Source organism: Brugia malayi (genome assembly GCF_000002995.4).
Source record: "Brugia malayi strain FR3 genome assembly, contig: Bm_v4_ChrX_scaffold_001, whole genome shotgun sequence".
Taxonomy (NCBI): Eukaryota; Metazoa; Nematoda; class Chromadorea; order Rhabditida; family Onchocercidae; genus Brugia; species Brugia malayi.
Window position 1 is genome coordinate 4032720 of NW_025062479.1, and position 23027 is coordinate 4055746.

The 23027-nt window shown below is 32.8% G+C and overlaps 3 protein-coding genes across 3 annotated transcripts; 2 read left to right on the plus strand and 1 right to left on the minus strand.

The window, feature by feature from the left end:
- Window positions 1–3885: 3885 nt before the first annotated feature.
- Window positions 3886–6440, minus strand: Bm10956 (Uncharacterized protein; the record flags this gene model as incomplete). Its single annotated transcript, XM_043073550.1, has 5 exons — window positions 3886–4064; window positions 4199–4281; window positions 4515–4678; window positions 4917–5028; window positions 6382–6440. 5 exons carry the CDS (start codon window positions 6438–6440, stop codon window positions 3886–3888), a joined length of 597 nt encoding a protein of 198 aa, XP_042929484.1.
- Window positions 6441–9803: 3363 nt separating this feature from the next.
- Bm10957 (Uncharacterized protein) lies at window positions 9804–15248 on the plus strand (the record flags this gene model as incomplete). The annotated part of the gene is made up of 13 exons (XM_001899470.2): window positions 9804–9847; window positions 11360–11471; window positions 11710–11873; window positions 12107–12189; window positions 12324–12474; window positions 12869–12927; window positions 13217–13390; window positions 13522–13709; window positions 13947–14089; window positions 14224–14293; window positions 14396–14614; window positions 14763–14969; window positions 15069–15248. The coding sequence occupies 13 exons, from the start codon at window positions 9804–9806 to the stop codon at window positions 15246–15248; spliced, it is 1794 nt and encodes a 597-aa protein (XP_001899505.2).
- Window positions 15249–17033: 1785 nt separating this feature from the next.
- Bm5556 (Uncharacterized protein) lies at window positions 17034–22588 on the plus strand (the record flags this gene model as incomplete). The annotated part of the gene is made up of 18 exons (XM_001899469.2): window positions 17034–17087; window positions 17201–17344; window positions 17507–17682; window positions 17819–18007; window positions 18128–18206; window positions 18303–18454; window positions 18603–18743; window positions 18877–18967; window positions 19029–19280; window positions 19634–19796; window positions 19902–20021; window positions 20137–20347; window positions 20577–20682; window positions 20803–20892; window positions 21114–21235; window positions 21486–21582; window positions 21777–21914; window positions 22211–22588. 18 exons carry the CDS (start codon window positions 17034–17036, stop codon window positions 22586–22588), a joined length of 2703 nt encoding a protein of 900 aa, XP_001899504.2.
- Window positions 22589–23027: the final 439 nt, after the last annotated feature.

Consider the following 23027-nt stretch of genomic DNA (forward strand, 5'->3'; position numbering starts at 1 on the left):
CCGTAGATTTATCACTTCACTCCGGGATTTTTGTCTTAAGTTTGGCATTTTCACGCGTAAATACTAACAAATGATTTGATGAGATGTGTAATGTAAATATGGAACAAGTGAGGAAATTACAGAAAAGTAGTGTAAGTTGGACTAAGTAAATATTCAACAAGGTTTAAAAAAACCAAATTTATAAATGGTAGCAAAACGTTAACGAAGGATGCAAAATCTGTTTGTGTTGAGAAAGGTTACTGAGTGACTTAAAATCTATAAGGTAAATCATAAAATTATTTCAATAAATAGATGCAGAGTGTACAATATTTATGGCAGTGTTAGCCATTATTCTTTTTTGAACCAAGTAAGGACAAAACATTTTACCTTTTTTATAGTAAACATTTTGATAATAGGTTGAAAAGTGAAATTCAAAAGGAAAAACTACAAAAGACGAATTGACTCAAGAGAAACAATTTCTCTCTGAAGTTCTGAGGAAAAAATTCATTACAGTGTTATCGTTAGTAATGTTTTTTGCATACTTCCTCCTAAATATAACCTTTAATTTCGTTTTCCTTCTGCCCACCGTCGCCCTTAAAAATGATTCGAAATGTTCAATTTAAAATTATTATTAATACTTATGACCATTAATTACTCCCATTCCTCTTTATATATTTTCTGAGTTTATTAAATCACTCTAATCAGATTCAATACGAAGATCATTCATAATTACATCCATTTTCACGCATTATATATAGGAAAGTGTTGCCACTAATCAGAAATATTTCATTTATTCCACTGAAGAAACTCTGACACAAAATTAAAAAATTCGATAACCAATATTTGAACAATAAATTACTTTTTTCTCCCAGAACCCCTCCTAAGAAATTCAACTCTTCATAGTATTACGGGTATTATAAGCTAATCCAAAATAAATGTTTGTAATACTTAGGAGAGAAAAACCTAAACAACACAACTGATAAAGATATTCCGGACGAGAAGGGAAACAAATTTGACACAGATATCATAGACGAATCAAAATACGATACATACTACAAATATATGACCGAAGACGTAAACTGAAAAATAATTTGATCCTCAGTGTAAGGTAGGTTTCAGGGACACGGAAAGAGAGCACTGAAAGGCACACTCAACATTTAAAAATACGAGCACAGACCTATGCAATACAGATGAAAGTGGAAAGTGTTGCGATGTAGAAATGATAGACAGTGATACACTGATATCTAACTTCCTTTTTTATTTGTGTGGATATGTTCCAAAACAATGCTTCGTTCCTACTTAACCCATTAACGACGTTGCGCTACGCGAAAAATGTCATTTACATTAGAACTGATAAACTCTTAAACACCACCTAACTTCACTCCACCTAGACTATCTGGAAATAAGACTCGAATATATGTGGTGACACATAAGTAGATGAAGAGATGACACATAATGGACTTCTATTATCTGTTATCATCTAACGCTAGGCGTAAGCATCTAATATAATTATTTTTAACACACATGTTAGCATTTTAATGTTGATATGTAAAGAGGGAGGAAGAAGAAAAGAAATGATTAGACTTAACATTGCACAACATTACAACGAGATGCTTTCTGCAAATGCAGCTTGGAAAACAGAGTAAGAGCTAGGCGATTAAAGGCTTGTTACATAGGTAACCTATATTATGAGAGATTGTTGCAAAGTCCAGAAGGTAAGGCATCAATCAAATCTCTCACCTCCTCTCTTTCTAACTGTTGAGGGCCAAGAAACAATGTTACTTTGCACATACCACTGGAAATCTGCTACTCAGACCTGCTAACATAAAAATTTTCTACTTTTTAAATAAGTCGCAACGATGACTGTGTTTAGTAATATCTGAGCAAAATACATGTAAAAGAAACCTCAAGGGATTACAAATCATTTCACTTATCGGATGCAACTGCAGCACTTGCTAAATGAAAAATTAAAGAAGTAGTACTACAGGCGAAATAAACTGAATTATTTAAATACAAAACAAAAGCAGAACTGAACATAGGGAACCGATATTTTAGCCTTCAATTACGGCTTTGGCTGTCAAACTTTTAGAACTAAATATTCCACGCAACTTCTTATGTTTTCACTTCGAAAATTACAAACCCTAGACTATATAACCTGCAAGAGAATTTTATTGAAAAGTAGTGAAAAAATTATATTTTAAAATTTTCAAATCATCCTTTAAAAAGCCGTAAGAAACTGGAATGCTAAGCTCATCTAGAATGCATTGGTAATGTTATTATGAAGTATAGCACCACCAATCATTCCGCCTAGAGGACATTTTAAGTCGATGTTACTGTGCCAAATTAAAGTACCATCAGAATTGTTTTCTTTAAAAAGAAAGAAAATTGTGCGGATAAGGGAAACATCGAAAAGCCGCTTCTGATGGAAAAATAGGATAGTGTGCGGATATGCTAGGAGTGAGAATGATGTAGCTGTGAAAGACTGGATATATGTATGTCGTTTACGATGAAATGTTGTTGTCTCCCTCCACGATCTGCTGTGAAATTATTGATGTCCTTGAAGCATCATTTCACACCCTTAAAATGCATTTCAACCGACACAGATAATACTTGCAGTTTTCTTGCAAGAAACATCGATAGCTCTCTCGGCAGTTTACATCAAAAAAGGCTGCAGAGGGATTATAACGATAGCATATATATATATATATGGTCGGATAAAACCAGCGTCCGTCCATTCGTAATTCTGAATCGATGGAATTCGCATGACGAAACATTTGAGGAAACTAAGAGATCTGTTTCATTAGACTTGAATGATAAGCTCATCTGTAATGCACTGGTAATGTTATTGTGAAGCATAGCACCACCATCAATCATTTTACATAGAGGACATTTTTATTGGATGTTAAGGTGCCAAATTAAAGTACCATCAGAAGTGTTTTCTTTAAACAACCTTAAAGTTCGTATGAAACTTTTAACAAACAAGTGAGAGATAACCTTGCTGGATTGAAGGGCTTCGGACATAGTCGTCATTTTAATTAAATAGCACTTCCAACGTGATCAGGTATTTCTTGTTTTCCGTTTTTCCCTCCCTTTTTTCTATCTCAACTTCTCCTATGCTTTCTCCCCATCCCTGTTTTACTGAATCACAACAATTTCAGATCCAAGAAACAAATAACCAATTTAAAATTAAAGTAGTCCGGAACAATCAAAAATTCCCAAGTACAATTTACACTTTTGATGTTGATTACTATTTTATATCCGAGACGTACACTTTTATCTCAGTGTTTTCAACACAAAATTATGAAAGTCTGGATGTATTTGAAGTGTATTACATGCGTGGAATACTTTATAAAAGAGGCACAATATTACCCTAAAATAAGCAGTCAAATGAAATTGACTACGAAATTTCAAATGTTTACTTTCAATAACTGCTGATGTTGAGATGGTGCAAAAAGCACGAAGACAAAAAGAAAAGCTTCATGAGAGAAGAGAGAAATAAAGAAACATAGCGAAAAATTATACAAAACATAGCTTTATTGCGTGCAAAAGATTGCATAAATTTCAATAATTCAAGAGAAGAATAAGAAATGAATAATATACAATACGTAGAGCAATAAAGTAGTAAAAGGTGCAGACTGAAAAACATAGTAATTATGAATTGCAATCAAACTGGAACAAGTATAGGAGTAATAAGGTATGAAAACAAAAGGATTAAATACTTTGAAGGCTTAAAAATAAGAGTCAAACTAGGCTACTGTTATTGGCATTTCTCATTTGCAAGTATATTACCAGGCAGTCTATATATACAGAAACTTAAGCTTAATAACTGAGATATTCAAAAGGAAAAATATTTATAGCACACTGTCTGAAAATAAGAATTAAATGTTTTGAAAGTAGAAAAGTTCCTCAAATAATATTTGCAATAAAATCTAACCTCTTTCCTGATTCATCTGTAAGAGTCAATGTAAATTCTTCGTTGCCTGGCCAGCGATCACTTTCCCTGAAGACTTTAGCTCGCGTGAAATCTGGGATAAACAAATCTGGACAATCACTGCGTGAACTGTGGCCTTCATTCATATGTTGATCTAAAATTTGCATTCAAAAAGCAAGCTCATGCTAAATGACGAGTCCTGGCATACCTCCTGTAATAAACTAAATACAAATAAGCAATAGGCAAAAATAGAAAATTTGAAATGGTCGGAATTCCAAAAATACTTACTATTTCTTTCTGGATAAATATAAGCAATACAGGGTACATAATCACATCTGATATTTTCGTACGGTAAACCGTTCACCTCATTTCTGAAAATTTTCCTGCAAAATGCATACAGCGGGAAAATGCCTTTATTTTCCTTGCCGTTATTAAAACGGTTTCCTCACAGAGTTCAAAGAAAGATTTTGCTTAGGCAAATCAACACAAAATCAGTAATAAATCTTTCACTTCAATCAAAACAAATATCTACCACTGTAATGAAAATTAATCAAAATTTCACACTATTTTACAATTCAAAGTATCGATTGTTTCAAATGAACACCTTTTAACAAGATTTATTATGAGGGCACGGTCAAATAGATGTGATTCCATACATCCATAAAAGGCATTTAAGTGCTTATCATAAAGAGCCAATGTGCTTCGATGAACCAGTTTTGCTCGGGTTACTTGCCTTTTCAGCTTAAAATTTACACCACTGCTTTCGTCCTGAATTTTGCTATATTATCAGTTTGAATAAGAAAGTTGGAACTATTCCCACTCTTGCAAAATCGACAAGGCGAGCAAAATGTTATCAATCAATAATAGACAAGCGTTTGTCTAATCCCTTTAGTGGTACCCGTCAAAGACTTAACCAATTACCCCGAAATAAAAGTAAAGCGTGCTTCGTTTAAAATAAATATTGGGTGCATCTTTCCACTTCAGCAAAGCAATCGATATAACTTACTGAATCACAGAGACATGACAGGCTTTGTTGAGAAGTTTGTTTTTTTGTAACAATTTCATTAAAACGTTCACTGAACAGAACAGATTGACGCTTTGCCGTTATAAAATCATTCCTTAAATGATTTTAATTAATATCAAAGAAACTAAATCACTGTTTGGAAATTAGCTAATAGCGGACAACAAGTAACAAGCAAAGAAATGACCTCAACTTGTGAAATCTATCGGACCAGTGTAATGTGATATCTCCGAATTTTGGTCAAAACTAATCATCCCTTTCATCTACCATTTTTTGTATGATTGCTGTATTCAAAATTATAGCATCACGTAAATTTTGACTGGAAAAATTTAGTAAACAGATATGTTGTCACAGGTGTAATGAATCATAGACAGGCATACACAAAAGTTAACAAATCGATAGGAATCTTGGATTGAGAAAGGTCTGTTTACTGAATATGTTTTTCAGTTCTTCTTTCAAAATAAGAGGAAATACACAAACAGATATGGATATATATATATATATATATATATATATATATATATATATATATGTGTCTGTGCGTGTGTGTTTGTATAGATATATTTTAAGAGATGAGTTGGAGAAAATGGTATCGAAACAATTTGCTAACAAAAATATAAATTTAACTGAGAACCATCGATCGAAATTCTATCTGCTTCCTCGCATACCACGTGGTTAGTGAAACTCTTGTGAAAATTGAGTTCATTTCATCTTAAGGCTCAGTAGTTTCGAATCTTTTAAATAATTCGTAAAAGAAAAAGAAAATGAACATTTTCTAAACAAATTACTGTCGTCACCAAGCTCAAACTAAGTTTTGAGAACCTCCAAATAACAAAATAGACCAAATAAAATTGCATTACATTTATAAAACTAAGAATTGTCTTATTTCACGTAGAAAACCGTTTATTTTGTATTCATCTTTCAAACAGACTATTTACACGGTTTCAGCTCCTTATTTAGTTGACCTCATTGTTGTGTAGCTACTAATTGTAAATTATCCTTGAATGTACGAGGTTAACTACTTTTGCTTAACCGATGTCTTAGACTGATTATTCTTTCGGCAGATCAGCTTCGTATTATAAATCATGTACTTTGTTTATGCATATTGTTTGCTATGTACTGAGGTCACTCATGTTCACCGGGAAGTGTGTGTATGTTTTTCCAAAAAACTAGCAGAGCTCAACCAAGAGGCAGTTCGACCACAAAAAGGGGTTTTCACTACTTGCACCTCAATTCTTCTCTATAAAATTTGTTGTATTATTGCTTATGTTGATAAAAGAATTATTATATTCCTGTGAATTATTAGAATTATTATATTATATATTCATTTCACATATTAACATTTACATCAAACGAATCTTCCCGAGATCAATAAAACTCTCCCAGAAAAATCAAACTTCATCTACAACTATTACAGAACATGTAGATTTGATCTTACCATTACAATAACACACTGCAGCAAGTGACAGGTTCATATGCTTCAACTGGTGTAACTGTTGACTTACCCATTGAAGTAAACATAATAAATAACAATCAACTTTAACCCTTACCACAATATCCTTTAAATGTTTTCCCTACCATTCTACAAATAATTTAAGTCGTTTTTTGAAACAAAGCAGTAAAAATATGCTTACCTGCCTTATTAAAGAATTTCCTGATTTCGAGGCCGGTAGGAATGACCATGGCTAGGTCTCGTTGATTGTACAACAGTGCATATGTTAATAAGAACTTTAAGGAAAGAAACAAGAAAAAGTGTCAATGAGGATCAACATCTAAACCGCTCAGTTGGAAAGTAAAATGATTTATTTTACTAATTTGACGATAGTAATTGAAAGTTTTTTGCAAAGTTTATTTATCCACTTTCTTTTTTGCACCGTACGGTACCTTATCGGGAGTCATGCAGTGCTACTGCCTCCAATGATTGAAAAGCAGATTGCATTATAGTTTTTTTTATACCTAATAGCGTACTGCTGTAAATCACATCTGGACTCTGCATCCTCAATTTAATCAAATCTAAGGTGAGTAAGAATAAGGACCCTAAATTACCGAATGCGTAAAACTTGTACTTCTGCATGTATTTGATTTTTTTTAAAAGTACTATCATTTAATTTCAAATTCTCATTAGTATTCAAATAAATCCACAGTAGCCTCATTCTTTTGTTACTGACAACAGTGACGAATGTAAATGCGATCTTTAGAGAGTTTAACTATTCTTGTTTACTAGCATAATTAATTTGTTATCAAACATTACTGATAAACATGCCAACTGTTTTTTAAGTAAGCTAATCCACGATGTTCTATTTATTGAACTCCTCAGTTTTTTTTGTGAATGAGATTTGAATTACTGTCTTCGTTTTCCACTCAATACTTTGAGTATTTTGAAACATGATGATTTCGAAATATACAATCCTGCGCTGTACTGTATTAACTGTTTCGAATCAAATTTTCACAAATTCGGTGAATGCTTCGGTTTTTCCAGTTTTTCCAGTATACGCCCTATTTAAATCGGAAACGCTGAACCTTTTGAATTTTCTAAGCAATACTTTCACAATGCTTTTCTCTAGCTATTTCCTTTAAATCGTGCGTCAAAAACCGTTTGAATTAAACATATCTCAAAGATTTCGCACGATTTTTGGACGAAAGATTTTTGGACACATTACATGATTCAGTCAATATGTCATTACAGTTCTTCATTTCCTTTCGAGTAAACTTTTCGTCTTACTTCTGTTTCATTTTTCAGTTTTGAATGATGGCAGTCGTTTGAAATTATATTTCAGCTACTTCTACATTTCTATTTTGAAAAAAAAGAACCTGAATTTCCCTCTCCATCCTGTTCTTTTCAAATTTTCATTCAATTTTTCACAATAAATTTACAATTGAAATTGCTAAAATTGAAAAAATTTGCTAGAATTTGAAGCAGAATTCCACACTTACATTTGACAACAAAGCTAGAAATTTTCTTTAAAACAAATATGCACTAACAGCATCTTTATTTCAGAAACCTCAGCAATTCAATCAGATTCTACCAAGAATGATTCGATGACTTAAATGCGCATGAAATGCATCAAATTGTGCTATTAGCTATTAGAGGTCGATGTGTACAGAACAGATATTTTGCACTTACGTATGGACTTTTAATGCAAATCTCCAAGTTTCTAGATGCAACTATTTATTTTCTTTGAAGAACAGTTAAACTTTTAAAACAAAAATTTGGAAAGAACTGTCTTTAAAAACAATGACTCATTTTTAAGCTGCTGAGGATGCATTATATGTGTAATTATTTATAGTGTTCCAAAATAAAAATTAGTTAGAAAAAATGTTTCGGAACAGATCTCCGTTGTTTTTATTTAAAATATATAAAAGAAATAAGCAAAAATCGACAATATTTTATTGTTAATGTTTGATTTCAAAAAAAAAAAAAAAAAAACTTTGAATGTAATGGTTACCTCTGAATTTGAATCTTACGAAGCTATAGTTTTTTCTTAAGAGAACAATACTAAAAATGTAAGTGGGAAATTAATTTTTTTAGATATCGATATTTTTCAGACATTTGCTATCTATTTGCATATTTTTCCCAGTTCTTTAATGAATAACTATAATGCCGTTGCCTTAATTAGAAACGTTCAAGCAAATACGGCGAAGTTATAAAGAAATCTAACTAGAACAGATGAGTCATAGCTCTATTCAAACAAATCGTAAAGAAAAATACCTTAATATATGCATTTTGATTATATGAAATTAAGTGTGTGTAATTCAACTTCCTTGATAAGCTGAAACGAAATTACAGCTGCATAAAAACAGAAGAAGGAAACTTTATGGAAGTTCTGTTAACATTTTCCAAAAAACGAGAGATTGTGGGTGAATGTAAGAATTAGAAAAAATATTTTTTTGGTTTTTGTAAGCTGCCTGCGATATTAGAAATTAAAAAGTAGCCGATACCGAAATATAAATTATAAGACTGTGAAGCAGGGCTGTGAAGTTAAAAACAAGTGGCAGTTTCAATACTTCCATTTCGTCTTAAACTCCATAAACAGCCCGAAAATTGTCATCACATTTAATCATGTTTGCTATGAATTGGAAAGCGACATGATACTAACGGAATAAATTAGACAATATTTTTTTAAAAAATTAGTTGACTGCATTAACTTGAAATGAGAATAAGGCTGAAGAAAACTTAGAAGGCTTATTAGGTTAATTTTCTACACCAGATAACTGTTCTAAACCAATCGAAATTGAGCAATGGTAAGAGTGATACACAAAATGGTGTACTTTGACCTTCACGCAACATTTTATTGAAAACTTTTAGCCACTTTTTCAATGGTTTTGCTGTAAAATGTGCTCCAAATGTCAATGCGATCGATAAGAGAAATGGAATTGTTCTGTAATGTGGATGATAAAACGACGTTACTTATAATATCATAGAAGCACTACAAATCAGCAAAATAGGTTGCTGTGATACTTTTTCCTTACATAGGAAAAGGAAGGGTACTACTTATTTGGCCTCGTTTCACTTGTAAACTCTTCTGTAAATTCTTTCGAGAGTAACTCTTTTGTTGAAAGCTGGGACCTTATCATATAAACATCTTTCGAGATTAATTGACCGCATGCTTAGCTGTAAATTATGGGTGTGAAAAAATTTTAAGCTGGAATGTAAGCGAGGTTTTATTTTTAATTGCGTTTAGGACGAATATTATATGAATTTTCAATGGCATGCAATTCTCTGATAATTCTCTCATTACACCACGAAATTTATTATTTTATTTGCATATCCACTGCATCATTTAGTTTAAATCTCTCATGAATCGAATTATTATTATTTTTTTTTTTCTGTTCAACTGATTAAGCATATAGAATTTGTTTGTAGAGAAGCGGATGTCGAGATCGAATCGTCCCATCTCTCATCACAAAGTTGCAAGGTTGTTTTTATTATATTTATTTCATTGATTTGCTTATTCGTAGAATGGTAGGGAAAACATTTAAAGGATATTGTGGTAAGGGTTAAAGTTGATTGTTATTTATTATGTTTACTTCAATGGGTAAGTCAACAGTTACACCAGTTGAAGCATATGAACCTGTCACTTGCTGCAGTGTGTTATTGTAATGGTAAGATCAAATCTACATGTTCTGTAATAGTTGTAGATGAAGTTTGATTTTTCTGGGAGAGTTTTATTGATCTCGGGAAGATTCGTTTGATGTAAATGTTAATATGTGAAATGAATATATAATATAATAATTCTAATAATTCACAGGAATATAATAATTCTTTTATCAACATAAGCAATAATACAACAAATTTTATAGAGAAGAATTGAGGTGCAAGTAGTGAAAACCCCTTTTTGTGGTCGAACTGCCTCTTGGTTGAGCTCTGCTAGTTTTTTGGAAAAACATACACACACTTCCCGGTGAACATGAGTGACCTCAGTACATAGCAAACAATATGCATAAACAAAGTACATGATTTATAATACGAAGCTGATCTGCCGAAAGAATAATCAGTCTAAGACATCGGTTAAGCAAAAGTAGTTAACCTCGTACATTCAAGGATAATTTACAATTAGTAGCTACACAACAATGAGGTCAACTAAATAAGGAGCTGAAACCGTGTAAATAGTCTGTTTGAAAGATGAATACAAAATAAACGGTTTTCTACGTGAAATAAGACAATTCTTAGTTTTATAAATGTAATGCAATTTTATTTGGTCTATTTTGTTATTTGGAGGTTCTCAAAACTTAGTTTGAGCTTGGTGACGACAGTAATTTGTTTAGAAAATGTTCATTTTCTTTTTCTTTTACGAATTATTTAAAAGATTCGAAACTACTGAGCCTTAAGATGAAATGAACTCAATTTTCACAAGAGTTTCACTAACCACGTGGTATGCGAGGAAGCAGATAGAATTTCGATCGATGGTTCTCAGTTAAATTTATATTTTTGTTAGCAAATTGTTTCGATACCATTTTCTCCAACTCATCTCTTAAAATATATCTATACAAACACACACGCACAGACACATATATATATATATATATATATATATATCCATATCTGTTTGTGTATTTCCTCTTATTTTGAAAGAAGAACTGAAAAACATATTCAGTAAACAGACCTTTCTCAATCCAAGATTCCTATCGATTTGTTAACTTTTGTGTATGCCTGTCTATGATTCATTACACCTGTGACAACATATCTGTTTACTAAATTTTTCCAGTCAAAATTTACGTGATGCTATAATTTTGAATACAGCAATCATACAAAAAATGGTAGATGAAAGGGATGATTAGTTTTGACCAAAATTCGGAGATATCACATTACACTGGTCCGATAGATTTCACAAGTTGAGGTCATTTCTTTGCTTGTTACTTGTTGTCCGCTATTAGCTAATTTCCAAACAGTGATTTAGTTTCTTTGATATTAATTAAAATCATTTAAGGAATGATTTTATAACGGCAAAGCGTCAATCTGTTCTGTTCAGTGAACGTTTTAATGAAATTGTTACAAAAAAACAAACTTCTCAACAAAGCCTGTCATGTCTCTGTGATTCAGTAAGTTATATCGATTGCTTTGCTGAAGTGGAAAGATGCACCCAATATTTATTTTAAACGAAGCACGCTTTACTTTTATTTCGGGGTAATTGGTTAAGTCTTTGACGGGTACCACTAAAGGGATTAGACAAACGCTTGTCTATTATTGATTGATAACATTTTGCTCGCCTTGTCGATTTTGCAAGAGTGGGAATAGTTCCAACTTTCTTATTCAAACTGATAATATAGCAAAATTCAGGACGAAAGCAGTGGTGTAAATTTTAAGCTGAAAAGGCAAGTAACCCGAGCAAAACTGGTTCATCGAAGCACATTGGCTCTTTATGATAAGCACTTAAATGCCTTTTATGGATGTATGGAATCACATCTATTTGACCGTGCCCTCATAATAAATCTTGTTAAAAGGTGTTCATTTGAAACAATCGATACTTTGAATTGTAAAATAGTGTGAAATTTTGATTAATTTTCATTACAGTGGTAGATATTTGTTTTGATTGAAGTGAAAGATTTATTACTGATTTTGTGTTGATTTGCCTAAGCAAAATCTTTCTTTGAACTCTGTGAGGAAACCGTTTTAATAACGGCAAGGAAAATAAAGGCATTTTCCCGCTGTATGCATTTTGCAGGAAAATTTTCAGAAATGAGGTGAACGGTTTACCGTACGAAAATATCAGATGTGATTATGTACCCTGTATTGCTTATATTTATCCAGAAAGAAATAGTAAGTATTTTTGGAATTCCGACCATTTCAAATTTTCTATTTTTGCCTATTGCTTATTTGTATTTAGTTTATTACAGGAGGTATGCCAGGACTCGTCATTTAGCATGAGCTTGCTTTTTGAATGCAAATTTTAGATCAACATATGAATGAAGGCCACAGTTCACGCAGTGATTGTCCAGATTTGTTTATCCCAGATTTCACGCGAGCTAAAGTCTTCAGGGAAAGTGATCGCTGGCCAGGCAACGAAGAATTTACATTGACTCTTACAGATGAATCAGGAAAGAGGTTAGATTTTATTGCAAATATTATTTGAGGAACTTTTCTACTTTCAAAACATTTAATTCTTATTTTCAGACAGTGTGCTATAAATATTTTTCCTTTTGAATATCTCAGTTATTAAGCTTAAGTTTCTGTATATATAGACTGCCTGGTAATATACTTGCAAATGAGAAATGCCAATAACAGTAGCCTAGTTTGACTCTTATTTTTAAGCCTTCAAAGTATTTAATCCTTTTGTTTTCATACCTTATTACTCCTATACTTGTTCCAGTTTGATTGCAATTCATAATTACTATGTTTTTCAGTCTGCACCTTTTACTACTTTATTGCTCTACGTATTGTATATTATTCATTTCTTATTCTTCTCTTGCAGTGTGATAGTTATAGAAATGAATTTCAGAACTTTCGCATACTGCGTACGTCACTTGATACGACGTCATGAACTGAATAACGAACAGGGTATTCCTTCTGATATTTTTTTGTAACTTTTAAGAAGGTGTTTTATCTTTTTTAACATTTACAGTTTTTTATAATTTTATAGTGAAGGAGAAAGTGATGTTATGTAATGATTATTGTACCATAAAAATTGATCAATTCCTTTGAATATTTAAAACCAATTAGCTGTAACCTATATTTACAGTCTTACAGAAAATATCGTTTTATCCCGGATAAGTAAAATATAATTGCATTTTTGCTTTTACGGAAATAACTTTGCGCCGTGAATAGTTACAATAAAGATTGTTTACAGCTACGTCTTCAAAAGAAGGTGATTTGCCCGAAGTTTTTGCTATCATTTCACCGATTCATGCACCACTGTTTTATTTTGCGCTTGCTCGAGAATGCGTGTGTTATCTACACGATAATTTGAAAAAACTGGAAAATTTGCTGAATGTTGTTTATCGATGCACATTCCCTACTGACGGTTAGAATATTAGACTTTCTCAGATAATTTATATATCTGAGTTTAGGAAAGAATTTGAATCTCTAGTACTTCGAAAGAACTTCACTCTTATACTGGACTGCAGCTACTGAGTAATTAGTATCTCATTTCAGGCAGTTCTCTGCATGTTTTCGAAAAAGCAAAAGATGGATTCAAACGGAATATTGTGATTCGAGGACAAGGTCCTACACTGGGTCAATCAGATTGTTCTGGAATTGTGCGACGCATGGGGCCAGAAATTACAGTTGCTATAATTGCAGCATTACTGGCTGAACAACGAGTTATCATTGCTGGTGGTTCGGTAGTTTTTCAAATGTTTATGTATTTAAATGCTTTGCAGTTGAATAATTCATGGATGAAATAGTGGGTTAGCTAATTAGTTAATGAAGGAAGATATATTTGAAGTAAGGAAATGAGTCAACTAACTAGTCAGTGATGTGAGGAAGAAATATATATTAAATTTCCAAAAGTTAAGGAAAACGAGAATGAAAATATTATAGCATTATGAGTTGAAGATTACTTTATTAAGTAGTTGCAGGTACAATGCGTTTGCCACGCGGTTCAGTCGGTCGCTTGTCTATTGCATCCATTTTCATGGCCTTATACATTAATCCCAGTTCTACCAGATTCTTTGTTAGAAATAGTAAATTCTCCAACACCATATCTGATGGGGTTGTTAAGGTCAGTTAGTTCTTTTTACCCCGTGTTTTTCTTTGCTACTTTTGCGATTTATTTAACATTTTAATTTATCGATGCAGTCAGTTTGTTTACTGCTGTTGAAGCATTGGTGCTATTCAGTCTCGAATAAATTTTAGGACAAACATGTATAAATTGAAGTCTTTGGCTGCCAAGGATAAGAATCAGTGCACTGATGATCTTACCCAGGTAGGTTTTACAAGTTAAAAGTTCTTCAGTATTGTATTTGCAAACGTTCGTCATATTATGAACCAAATATAACTTCGAAAGTATTAGGCACTTTGTTTTGAGGACGACCTTGTTATAGTCGATCTCGATGGCGGCATATTTGTGCCACAACTTACCGAACTGTATACTGCAAGTGAGAGTATTGATTATAAAGCAAAAAACGCATTCGCATTATGTGAGAAACTTTTGGTCCCCAGGAAGCTTGCAGTAAGTCTTGCTATAAAACTCAAAGAAGCTATCGCTGTTGGTGAAGGCCCTCGCGCTGATCTTTTGCTTCAGAAAGTAGGTTTTTGTTTTGGGCTGAGAAATAACTTTTGATGAACTGGGTGGAAATTCAGTTTGAACGACGAATGTAAGAAGATAGTTTTTTTATTTCATCTTTTATTTTCAATTACTGAAATTTATTTTATGCCGAAAAAGAAGCTTTCAGGCAATGCTATCTTGGTTTGCAGCTTTAATTTGGCCCTATAAAGGTTGTGGCTTCTATGCGGCATTTGTCGCCGAATCAAATGGTGATTTTGAATCTATTCGGACTAGCAAGGCTCAACTGATCGCCTCACACTCTTCTAAATCTGCTCGACGTTTTACCGAATGGTTTGTCGAAACTGGTATTTTTCGTGAGTGGATCCGTCGAAAGGTAATTTATTGTAATTCGTCCGAAATGCAGAAATGCATGCATTTTTCGAAGTTCAAATCCTTTTATTTACCGTATAAATCTTGATTACATCTTTAACAGGTGGCTAGTGCTCCGGAAATAACCAGTATGATTCCTGATGTCGCAGAAGATGTGGTAAATCAGAAATTCGACGAATACGTCATTGCGGCAACCCTTCAATCATCTCAAAGGCGTGTGACTAACATATTCACAAAAGCACACAACGTTGTCTTTCGTTCTTATTTGGCGAAAAAGTTGTGAGATTAATATTATCAAAACTGTCTACTGCTGTATAAAATATTTAGGAATGATTTATATATAACATATATTACATAATGTGGGACTTGTTATATTTTGTGTATTTAGTCCTTCAAGTGGAATCCTCTTTTTCAAGATTTTTCGAATAGTTAGATTGAAAGTAATGAGGAGTGAGTAAATTTAATTTTTGAAGTAATGGTAAGATTTTTAAAATAATGAAAAATAACAAAATTTGATGAAAAGCTTTGGAATGGGAAATTCGTTAAAATACCAGAAATACCGTTTGGTATAATTCCAGGAATGATCATGATAGTTAAAGATGAAAACTTAACATCGTAAGGATGAATTATTACTACGTTTCACCAACACTATATCCTAAGTTTTACTAGACCAATAAAATTATTGAATTTACAATAGGAATAGTGAGGATTTCATGTCTTTGTTCATTGTTTTGCGTACAATGAAATGAACAATTCTTCTGAACAGCTGTTACTGGCAGTTGTAACGGCAGTTCAAAATATTTTTTTGTGAGTGAGATTTCATCCACCTACATCCATGACTTCCTGACGGTATATTGTTTTGGTGTAATGGTGAGTAGGATATTTTTGATTGTTGACAGGACGCCGTTCTCCAATTGTTAACTACATAAAATTTTTTGGATCACCTTATCAGTTTTTTGAGATTCAAAAGTTTTGGAGGCCCGTTATGGAAACCTTCCATTCTTCTTTCCTTCTTACTTTCTTAACATCAGTAATTCGTCTACTCGATTTATTGGCTTTTCAAACTTTTGTTTTTCACCGAATATGCACTGCTTAACTGATTCATTTTGTCATTTCTTTATTCATTCGTTAACTGAGGTGTCATCCAGTGAAGTTTTCATTCTTATTTCATATTGTATTCACTCTCATACAATCACCTGTTTTGTCAACAACGAAGTTTTCTCTGTTTTGTTAAGCAAAGCATCCTTTAGAACGATGAATTTAGTTTGGGCCAATTAATGAATTATTATACAGTAAAGTAAAGGTCAGTCCACCATTCTACTTTTCTATCGCAGATACCTTTCTGGAACATTTGCACGATCTATTTGGGCTATGACCTCCAATAAATTTAATTGATTTTTATAGAACACGATTCCTACTACATCTTACTTTGACTGAAATGACACAATGACACCGCAAGGCGAAACAGGTTTCAACATGCATCAAAGAAACTTGCTGGATTGATGGTGCTCCGGTGATTGCAGCCAGAATACTTCAGGCCACCACACACTTCCGAATTGTCCTGCCTTCAGTAGATAGCACAAAATTGTGCCAAGACGATATCCGTTGCAAAAAGTTGAGGTGCTGATCGTGTGGAAGTCCAGTAGAATATATACATATATATGTGGTAGCATATTTTTCATTTGCTAGGTGACTGATTGTTTCTTCTGATCTAGCTATTAACAATTGGTACTGTGATGTAGAAGTGATATGTTGAAGATTTTGCCTAAATAACCTTTCTCCTAGACTAAACGCTGTGCCATATCTTAATTTAAATCTTAAGGACAAGTTCCTGTTTCTTTCTTTCTACTGAAACACTATTTGTTGCTTAGACTTTTAATTTATAATTCCTGTTAATATTTCAGTTTAATTTATCTTTATGTTAAACCATGCAATGCTGAAGTCGCATTCTGAATAAATTTGTTGCTGTTATTATTTTTCGTTATTCATCATAATCACGAAAGTGACAATCATTTCTTATTGCAGGAGATACACTAATGTAGAATATGTATTAATGTATTTATAACGAATGACAACTTCGGTGTTAGACGATGAAAATATTCATGTCAAAGAGCTCAACAGAGTGAGTTTTTTGTTCGTTGTATTTTTTCGTTAATATATTGACTTTGTAAAGAGCTTTAAGGATTCATTATACAAACGATTTATTTGAAAAAGAAAAATTTAGTTTTTTTGAAGCTGTTTCTAAGTTGCGTAAAAAATGGCGACACACACTTGGACGCTACTGGCTTACAGGATTTATGCATTAAACTCAACCTTTGTTCTTTTACTGATGTCATACTTGAACGAATACTCGGTGGTTGTACAGTTGTCGACTTTACGGTATATAATATTGTTCGAAGTTTTTTTTGGTGTAAATATAAATCTTTCATTTCTTTGGCGAACCTTTTCTGATAACCCAAACTCCTAGATTTGATGATGGAAAACTGAGAACTGGTTTGTGGAAAAAGAAAAACAGGTGGCTTTAAAAAAATTCATTTGAAGATGTTCAAAGAACGGTTTATGCAGTTGCTGCCAGATATTATCAGCGTTTCCACGGTAGCAGAAAATCTTGAAAGTAATGCAGAAAAAAATTTGTTGGAACTTGGAATTGAACCCTGTGGTTTTTTAACTCGCTACGACATTCGTATTTTGTGCGGGCATACGCCAGAACTAAATAGGTAAACTTTAGATATGCAGCAAAAAAAATCCCTTTTGCAGTGTAACATGTGAAGTTAAGTATTTTCCCGTAAAATGACTCCTTCCTTATACTATACTTTAGATCTTGAAAATGTTTTTTGGAAAACAGCCTTTCAGTCTTGGGATAATGGAGATCGATAAGCTTTTTGACCATGCGGATACTAGCCATATAGGACGCATCACATTAGCACAATTTCTTGCTGAATATCAAATGCAGAAGTGGTTAAGCGAAGAAGTGAATTTTATTACTGAAACTTTCATACCTTCAGTGAATTTGTTCGAGGCATTGGATCTTTCCAACACTGGGTAATCATGTAGTTTCTGTATCAAATTTTTAATCTATTGTTTGTTAAACACTAACCTTCCTTTGAAATCGAAATCTTCCTACAACACAAACAACGACAGAGAATGCATCTTAATTTTTAGAAGCATTCGATGCCAGGAATTGTTGGAACATTGGCGAGCGTGCGGTATTAGCATGGAACAGGGTTTATATGTTTTGAAGGTAAAATGAGTGGGATATTGTTAAATGTTAGTTGAATTTTTAAATGGAAATATAAGAACTTCATTTTGTAAGTTACGATGTTTTTATTCTATTAAGGTTTCCGGACAACCACTTGAAGGGACGATCAATGCTATCTCACTTAGTGGTAGTCTGGAGCGACAGTTAGGTACTTTAGTAGCTGCATCGACTGCCTCCCCAGTAATTCGAGTTGCTCTGCTTTCACTTCATGCTTTTATCGATCACCTAAGGTATGTTTATATTATGCTGTTATTCTGGTTTTCGCGATTTAATATTTTTGTTCTTACCATCAATTTCAGTCATTCTTTTTTCAAAGTGGATTCTAAAGAGTACTGAAAATGGAACTTCTGGATGAAAGTTAGAGAACTTACGTTTCAGGTGTTCGCTAAAGGAGGCTGAATTGCGTGCAGAACATTTTTACAAACAATTCCAGCAGGCGAATCAGAGACATGTTCTTTTGATCGAAGAATTAGAGCAAAATCAACTCTCCATTGAGCAGACATATGAGCAACGGTGTAGGTTGGTTTTACTAAAGAATTTAGTACCTGAAGTCATTTTCTGTGTTCTATATGTGCAGTCTTATTTATAGCGTTTTTTTTTTGTTAAAATGCTGATAATTACCAATTTTTTAAAAAATTACTTTTTATTATAGGAGTTTTGATGAAGGCTATCGGAAAAAAATAAGTCAAATCGAGGAGCAGTTCTCTCAAGAAAAAAAAGACTTGCTAGCTGAATTGGAAAAGGTTATTTTGAATGTTTCATAGGTGATTAAGAAAAAAAAAAATGGTCTAGAATTGTTTTTAGGCAGAAGAAAAACTTGCTGAATTTCGAAAAAATGAGTCATCGTATCGTACTCGTTTGCAATTGCTTGAACGGCAGTACGCACGAATTACAGAAGAAGCAAAGGAATTATCTGAAACGGTGCAGCAATCAGAGCAAATGAACCGACATCTACGCAGCGAGCTGAATAAGGCATTACAACCGCGGCTAATGGAAGAAACGCAGCCAACGATGATGCTGAGACGTCGTGTTGAATTACTTATTACTCACAACAAGGTTTTTGATGGAACTGTAGAAATGAGTTTAAATATTTATGTAAATAATAAGCACATAAATTCTTCTTCAGAGCATAGAACACATCACTTCTGAAAAAAAACATAAAACGAATGGACTGGATTTTATTTTGAGGACTTTGTACTCCTTTGTAGGGTAAAATATCAGTCTTCTGTTACTATTGCAAAACCTGATTGGATTCATTCTTTAGTTTATAAAATAGCGAAAGGGACTATGAAAATTTTTTAGTGCATCATGATATGAATTACTTGTTTATTACATCATGATGTAAATTGTCATGAATGAATTGGTTGTTTCAGAATTAGCTATTACAGTAATTCTGCAAAATTTTTCAGAGGTTACGGGAAAAAATACAAGAATTAACAATTAATCGGAAAAAACGCAATAGTCGTTTCAACACGGTTGAGCCACTTTATTTTCACTGGACCAGTACGTTTAGATTGGAAATGTTGGCTTTAAAAAGGCGTAAGGAAGATAGACCAATTGATACACTATCAGGTAACTATCATTTTTTGATCTTATAATAAACCGTTGATCAGGTATATTCTGGTGATCGCTAAAATGTTTTTACAATAAAATATTATACTCTACGAAATTATTCAGAGATGGAAAGTGAACCGGAGTCTATTTTTATGAGATTCAGAAGGCGTCGTATGTTGAAAGTCAAGGAACGAAAACGTCGGCATGACCGAATTGCTAGGACTATGGACAATTCGTCATCAAGTATATGCATCATATTCAAAAATCATGTTTATTCATTTCGTAACTTATGTTTTTTAAAATGATAATGTAAATGATTCGAACATCATTTACTACCAAGTTATTGGTAATGCTTTAGATGAGTGGGTAGTGAATGCAAGGAATGATAAAGAAAAGATATCAGATGTTACACTGAATAAAAAGCTCAAACAAACTTTGCTGGACGGTCCACACGACAGTGTGGAGAGAATCAAAGAGCAGCATCGAAAAGAGATTGTGGCTTTAAAACACTCTGCTAATAAGACTCTTGCAGATGCTTTAATTGATCAGCAACAACGAATTACACAAAGGCAACTTTTTTATGATTGAGGATTATTAAATTTATTGTCTTAAATTCAGCAAGCTCTTCAGAAGATGTTGCTTCTCCAAGTTCTTTATAAGACGTGCATAATTTACTCTTTTTCGATGCCACAAAGTTATGTTTATAAACCTGCACAAAATTTGAGCTCAAATATTATTTCACAAAATGAAGAATTTTTGGAAAACTTCTTTGACTTCATTAATAACACAGTGTTGTAGTTTCGAGAAGGAACGGCGCCAATTTCAAATACAGTTAGTTATCGAAAGAAACACTTTAGAGCGAAAATTCGCAGAGGAAAAAATGAAAATGATCGGTCGATTGCAGGCAACTTTCTATGTTCTCATTAAATTTTTTAAGTTCCAGTTTCGACATATAGAATCGAGCACAATAATTCATTTCAAGAAACTCGTGTTAAAAAAAAATTCTTACATAAAAAATTTATAGGAAGAATTTGGATGCGAATTAAATTGCCTAAAAACAGTCATGTCTCCTTCTACATATGACAATTCACAATTATTTGCTCGTAAACTTGGGGTAAAGACTTTATTTTAGGGATTTAAGATCTTATTTTACAATTTTAAAATTTTTAAAACTTGAAATCAGACACGTAATTAAATAAACAAATTTTTTTTTTCACATTTCTTGTTAACTCTTCTGCGGAAGAGAGAAAAGTATTAGTTGTTAAGAATAATAAGCAGCAAATAGCTATTGACGACTATCGAACATTAAGTGTTAATTGATGTGTTATTTATCAGTATAATGGCGAAAGTATTACTGTTGAAAATATGAAAAGCATTCAGACGTATGGCTCAGTTCAATCTCAATCTCTATTCAGCATTAAACGGCCACAGTGCAGTACTTTGGTGGAAGAGTTCCGGTAAAACTTAGCTTTAGAAAGAAAACTAGGAAGGATAAAAAATCATAAAAATGACAGTTTTCCATCATTAACTTTTGCATTTTATATGTAACAGTATACATTGGTTTTCGATTAATAAAAAAGTAGTACTAATGTTTTTTGAAACAGTCTACCACTGTTCGATTTTTATCCAAAAACTTCTATAAAAATTTAGTAATTTTGTGACTAATAAATTCCGGTCCCTAACATCTAGTTTAATTTTACTTTTCAGGAAAAGTGGTGATTCATATAATATGTTTAATCAGAGTAATAATATTGATATGTTGAATATAGAGAAGACATTGCCACCGCCAACGCCATTTTGTAAAGTAAAATTGTTATAGCTTTATTTCTGACCCAGAAAACCTTAATATAGTTTTCTTCTTTGTCAGTGCTTCACTAACTGCATATTTCTCTGCATATTTATGTGGAGTGATCATTTCTGAATTACAATTTTTATTTCTGACAAAAAGTGTACAGTAATCACTTCTACAATTTTTCTGATTCCATTTAGTGTGTTTAGATGGTGCACGGCAAATGCTCCCATTATGAAATGATAAGAACAAAGCTAAGGCAGATTCATGCAGCCGTAGCAGGTGAGAATAATATCGTTGAAAGTGGTTTTGAGGATGTTATCTCTAGTGCTGATAGCATAACCGAAGTGAGTATTTTATTCCATTTTCCAGTATATTTTGCTCTTATTCTGGTCTGTTTCAAGTGAATTGTTGTTTTATGGAATTAATAATTGCCAGATTGCATTACTGTTTGGGTTTGTATAAAAATTATAACGAAGGTATTCTTTCCAATAAAGATGTAAAGAGATAGTGCCGGGGACTAAGTTTTAAAGTTATTTCTTATACTGTTAGTTTTGAAATCAAAATAGAGGAAATAAAGACGAAGAGAAATTTTGGAAAACTGAAGCTCATTTATAGCATTAAGAATGTTGATATTCTGCAGGAACATGCGCATTTGAAGAACGAAATCAAAAAACTGAGCGGGCGACTTTGTTCGGCTCGTGAAAAAATCATAGAATTGCGTGCTTACTTTGCAAAATGCTCCGCTAGTTGTGTGGAGAGCTTTGAAAATTGGCAAATTGGACAACCAGCGGGTGACTGCTTGACTGCTAGAAGCACATGGATACGTCGAAGAACAATAGCTCCTGATAGCATTTCGAAAATGGAACAACTTAAAGCGGAAAATGTTTTGCTTAGTGCACGATTAATAGAATCAACAGAATTGGTGAAAATGTTGATTCGGGAATATAGTGATCAGTTAAATAGAACGTCACGTTTAGGGAGATTTATCCGTTCTATATACTCTATTAACGATGAATAATTATGGCTTTGCACATTCCTTGATGCTAATCTTGCATTTCTTAATTTTATTTTGTGCTTGTTCCGGAAATAAAATGTATAAATTTTTTCCTTTTTTAAGCAAATATTATCTAAATCAGGAAACTATTGCTAGAACTTTGGGTCATCTTCCCATCTTTTCTCTGATATTTTGACAAAATCTCATCTGTGAAAAGTTAGAATTTATAAGAAAAAAGTGGGAAAAGAGTGTTGTTTCTTTGTTACTGGAAGTATTACTTATGGTTCCCAAACTAAGTGGTATGGAACTAACATACAATAAATATGGAAATGGTGTTTATTTCAGATGAACTGCTTTAATGTATCTAAACATAATTCTAAGATGAAACGACACATGTATAGGGTTCATAGCGAGGGTGTTGTTTTCAATGGATGTGTAAAGAGGTAATGTCGAGGCACTGGTT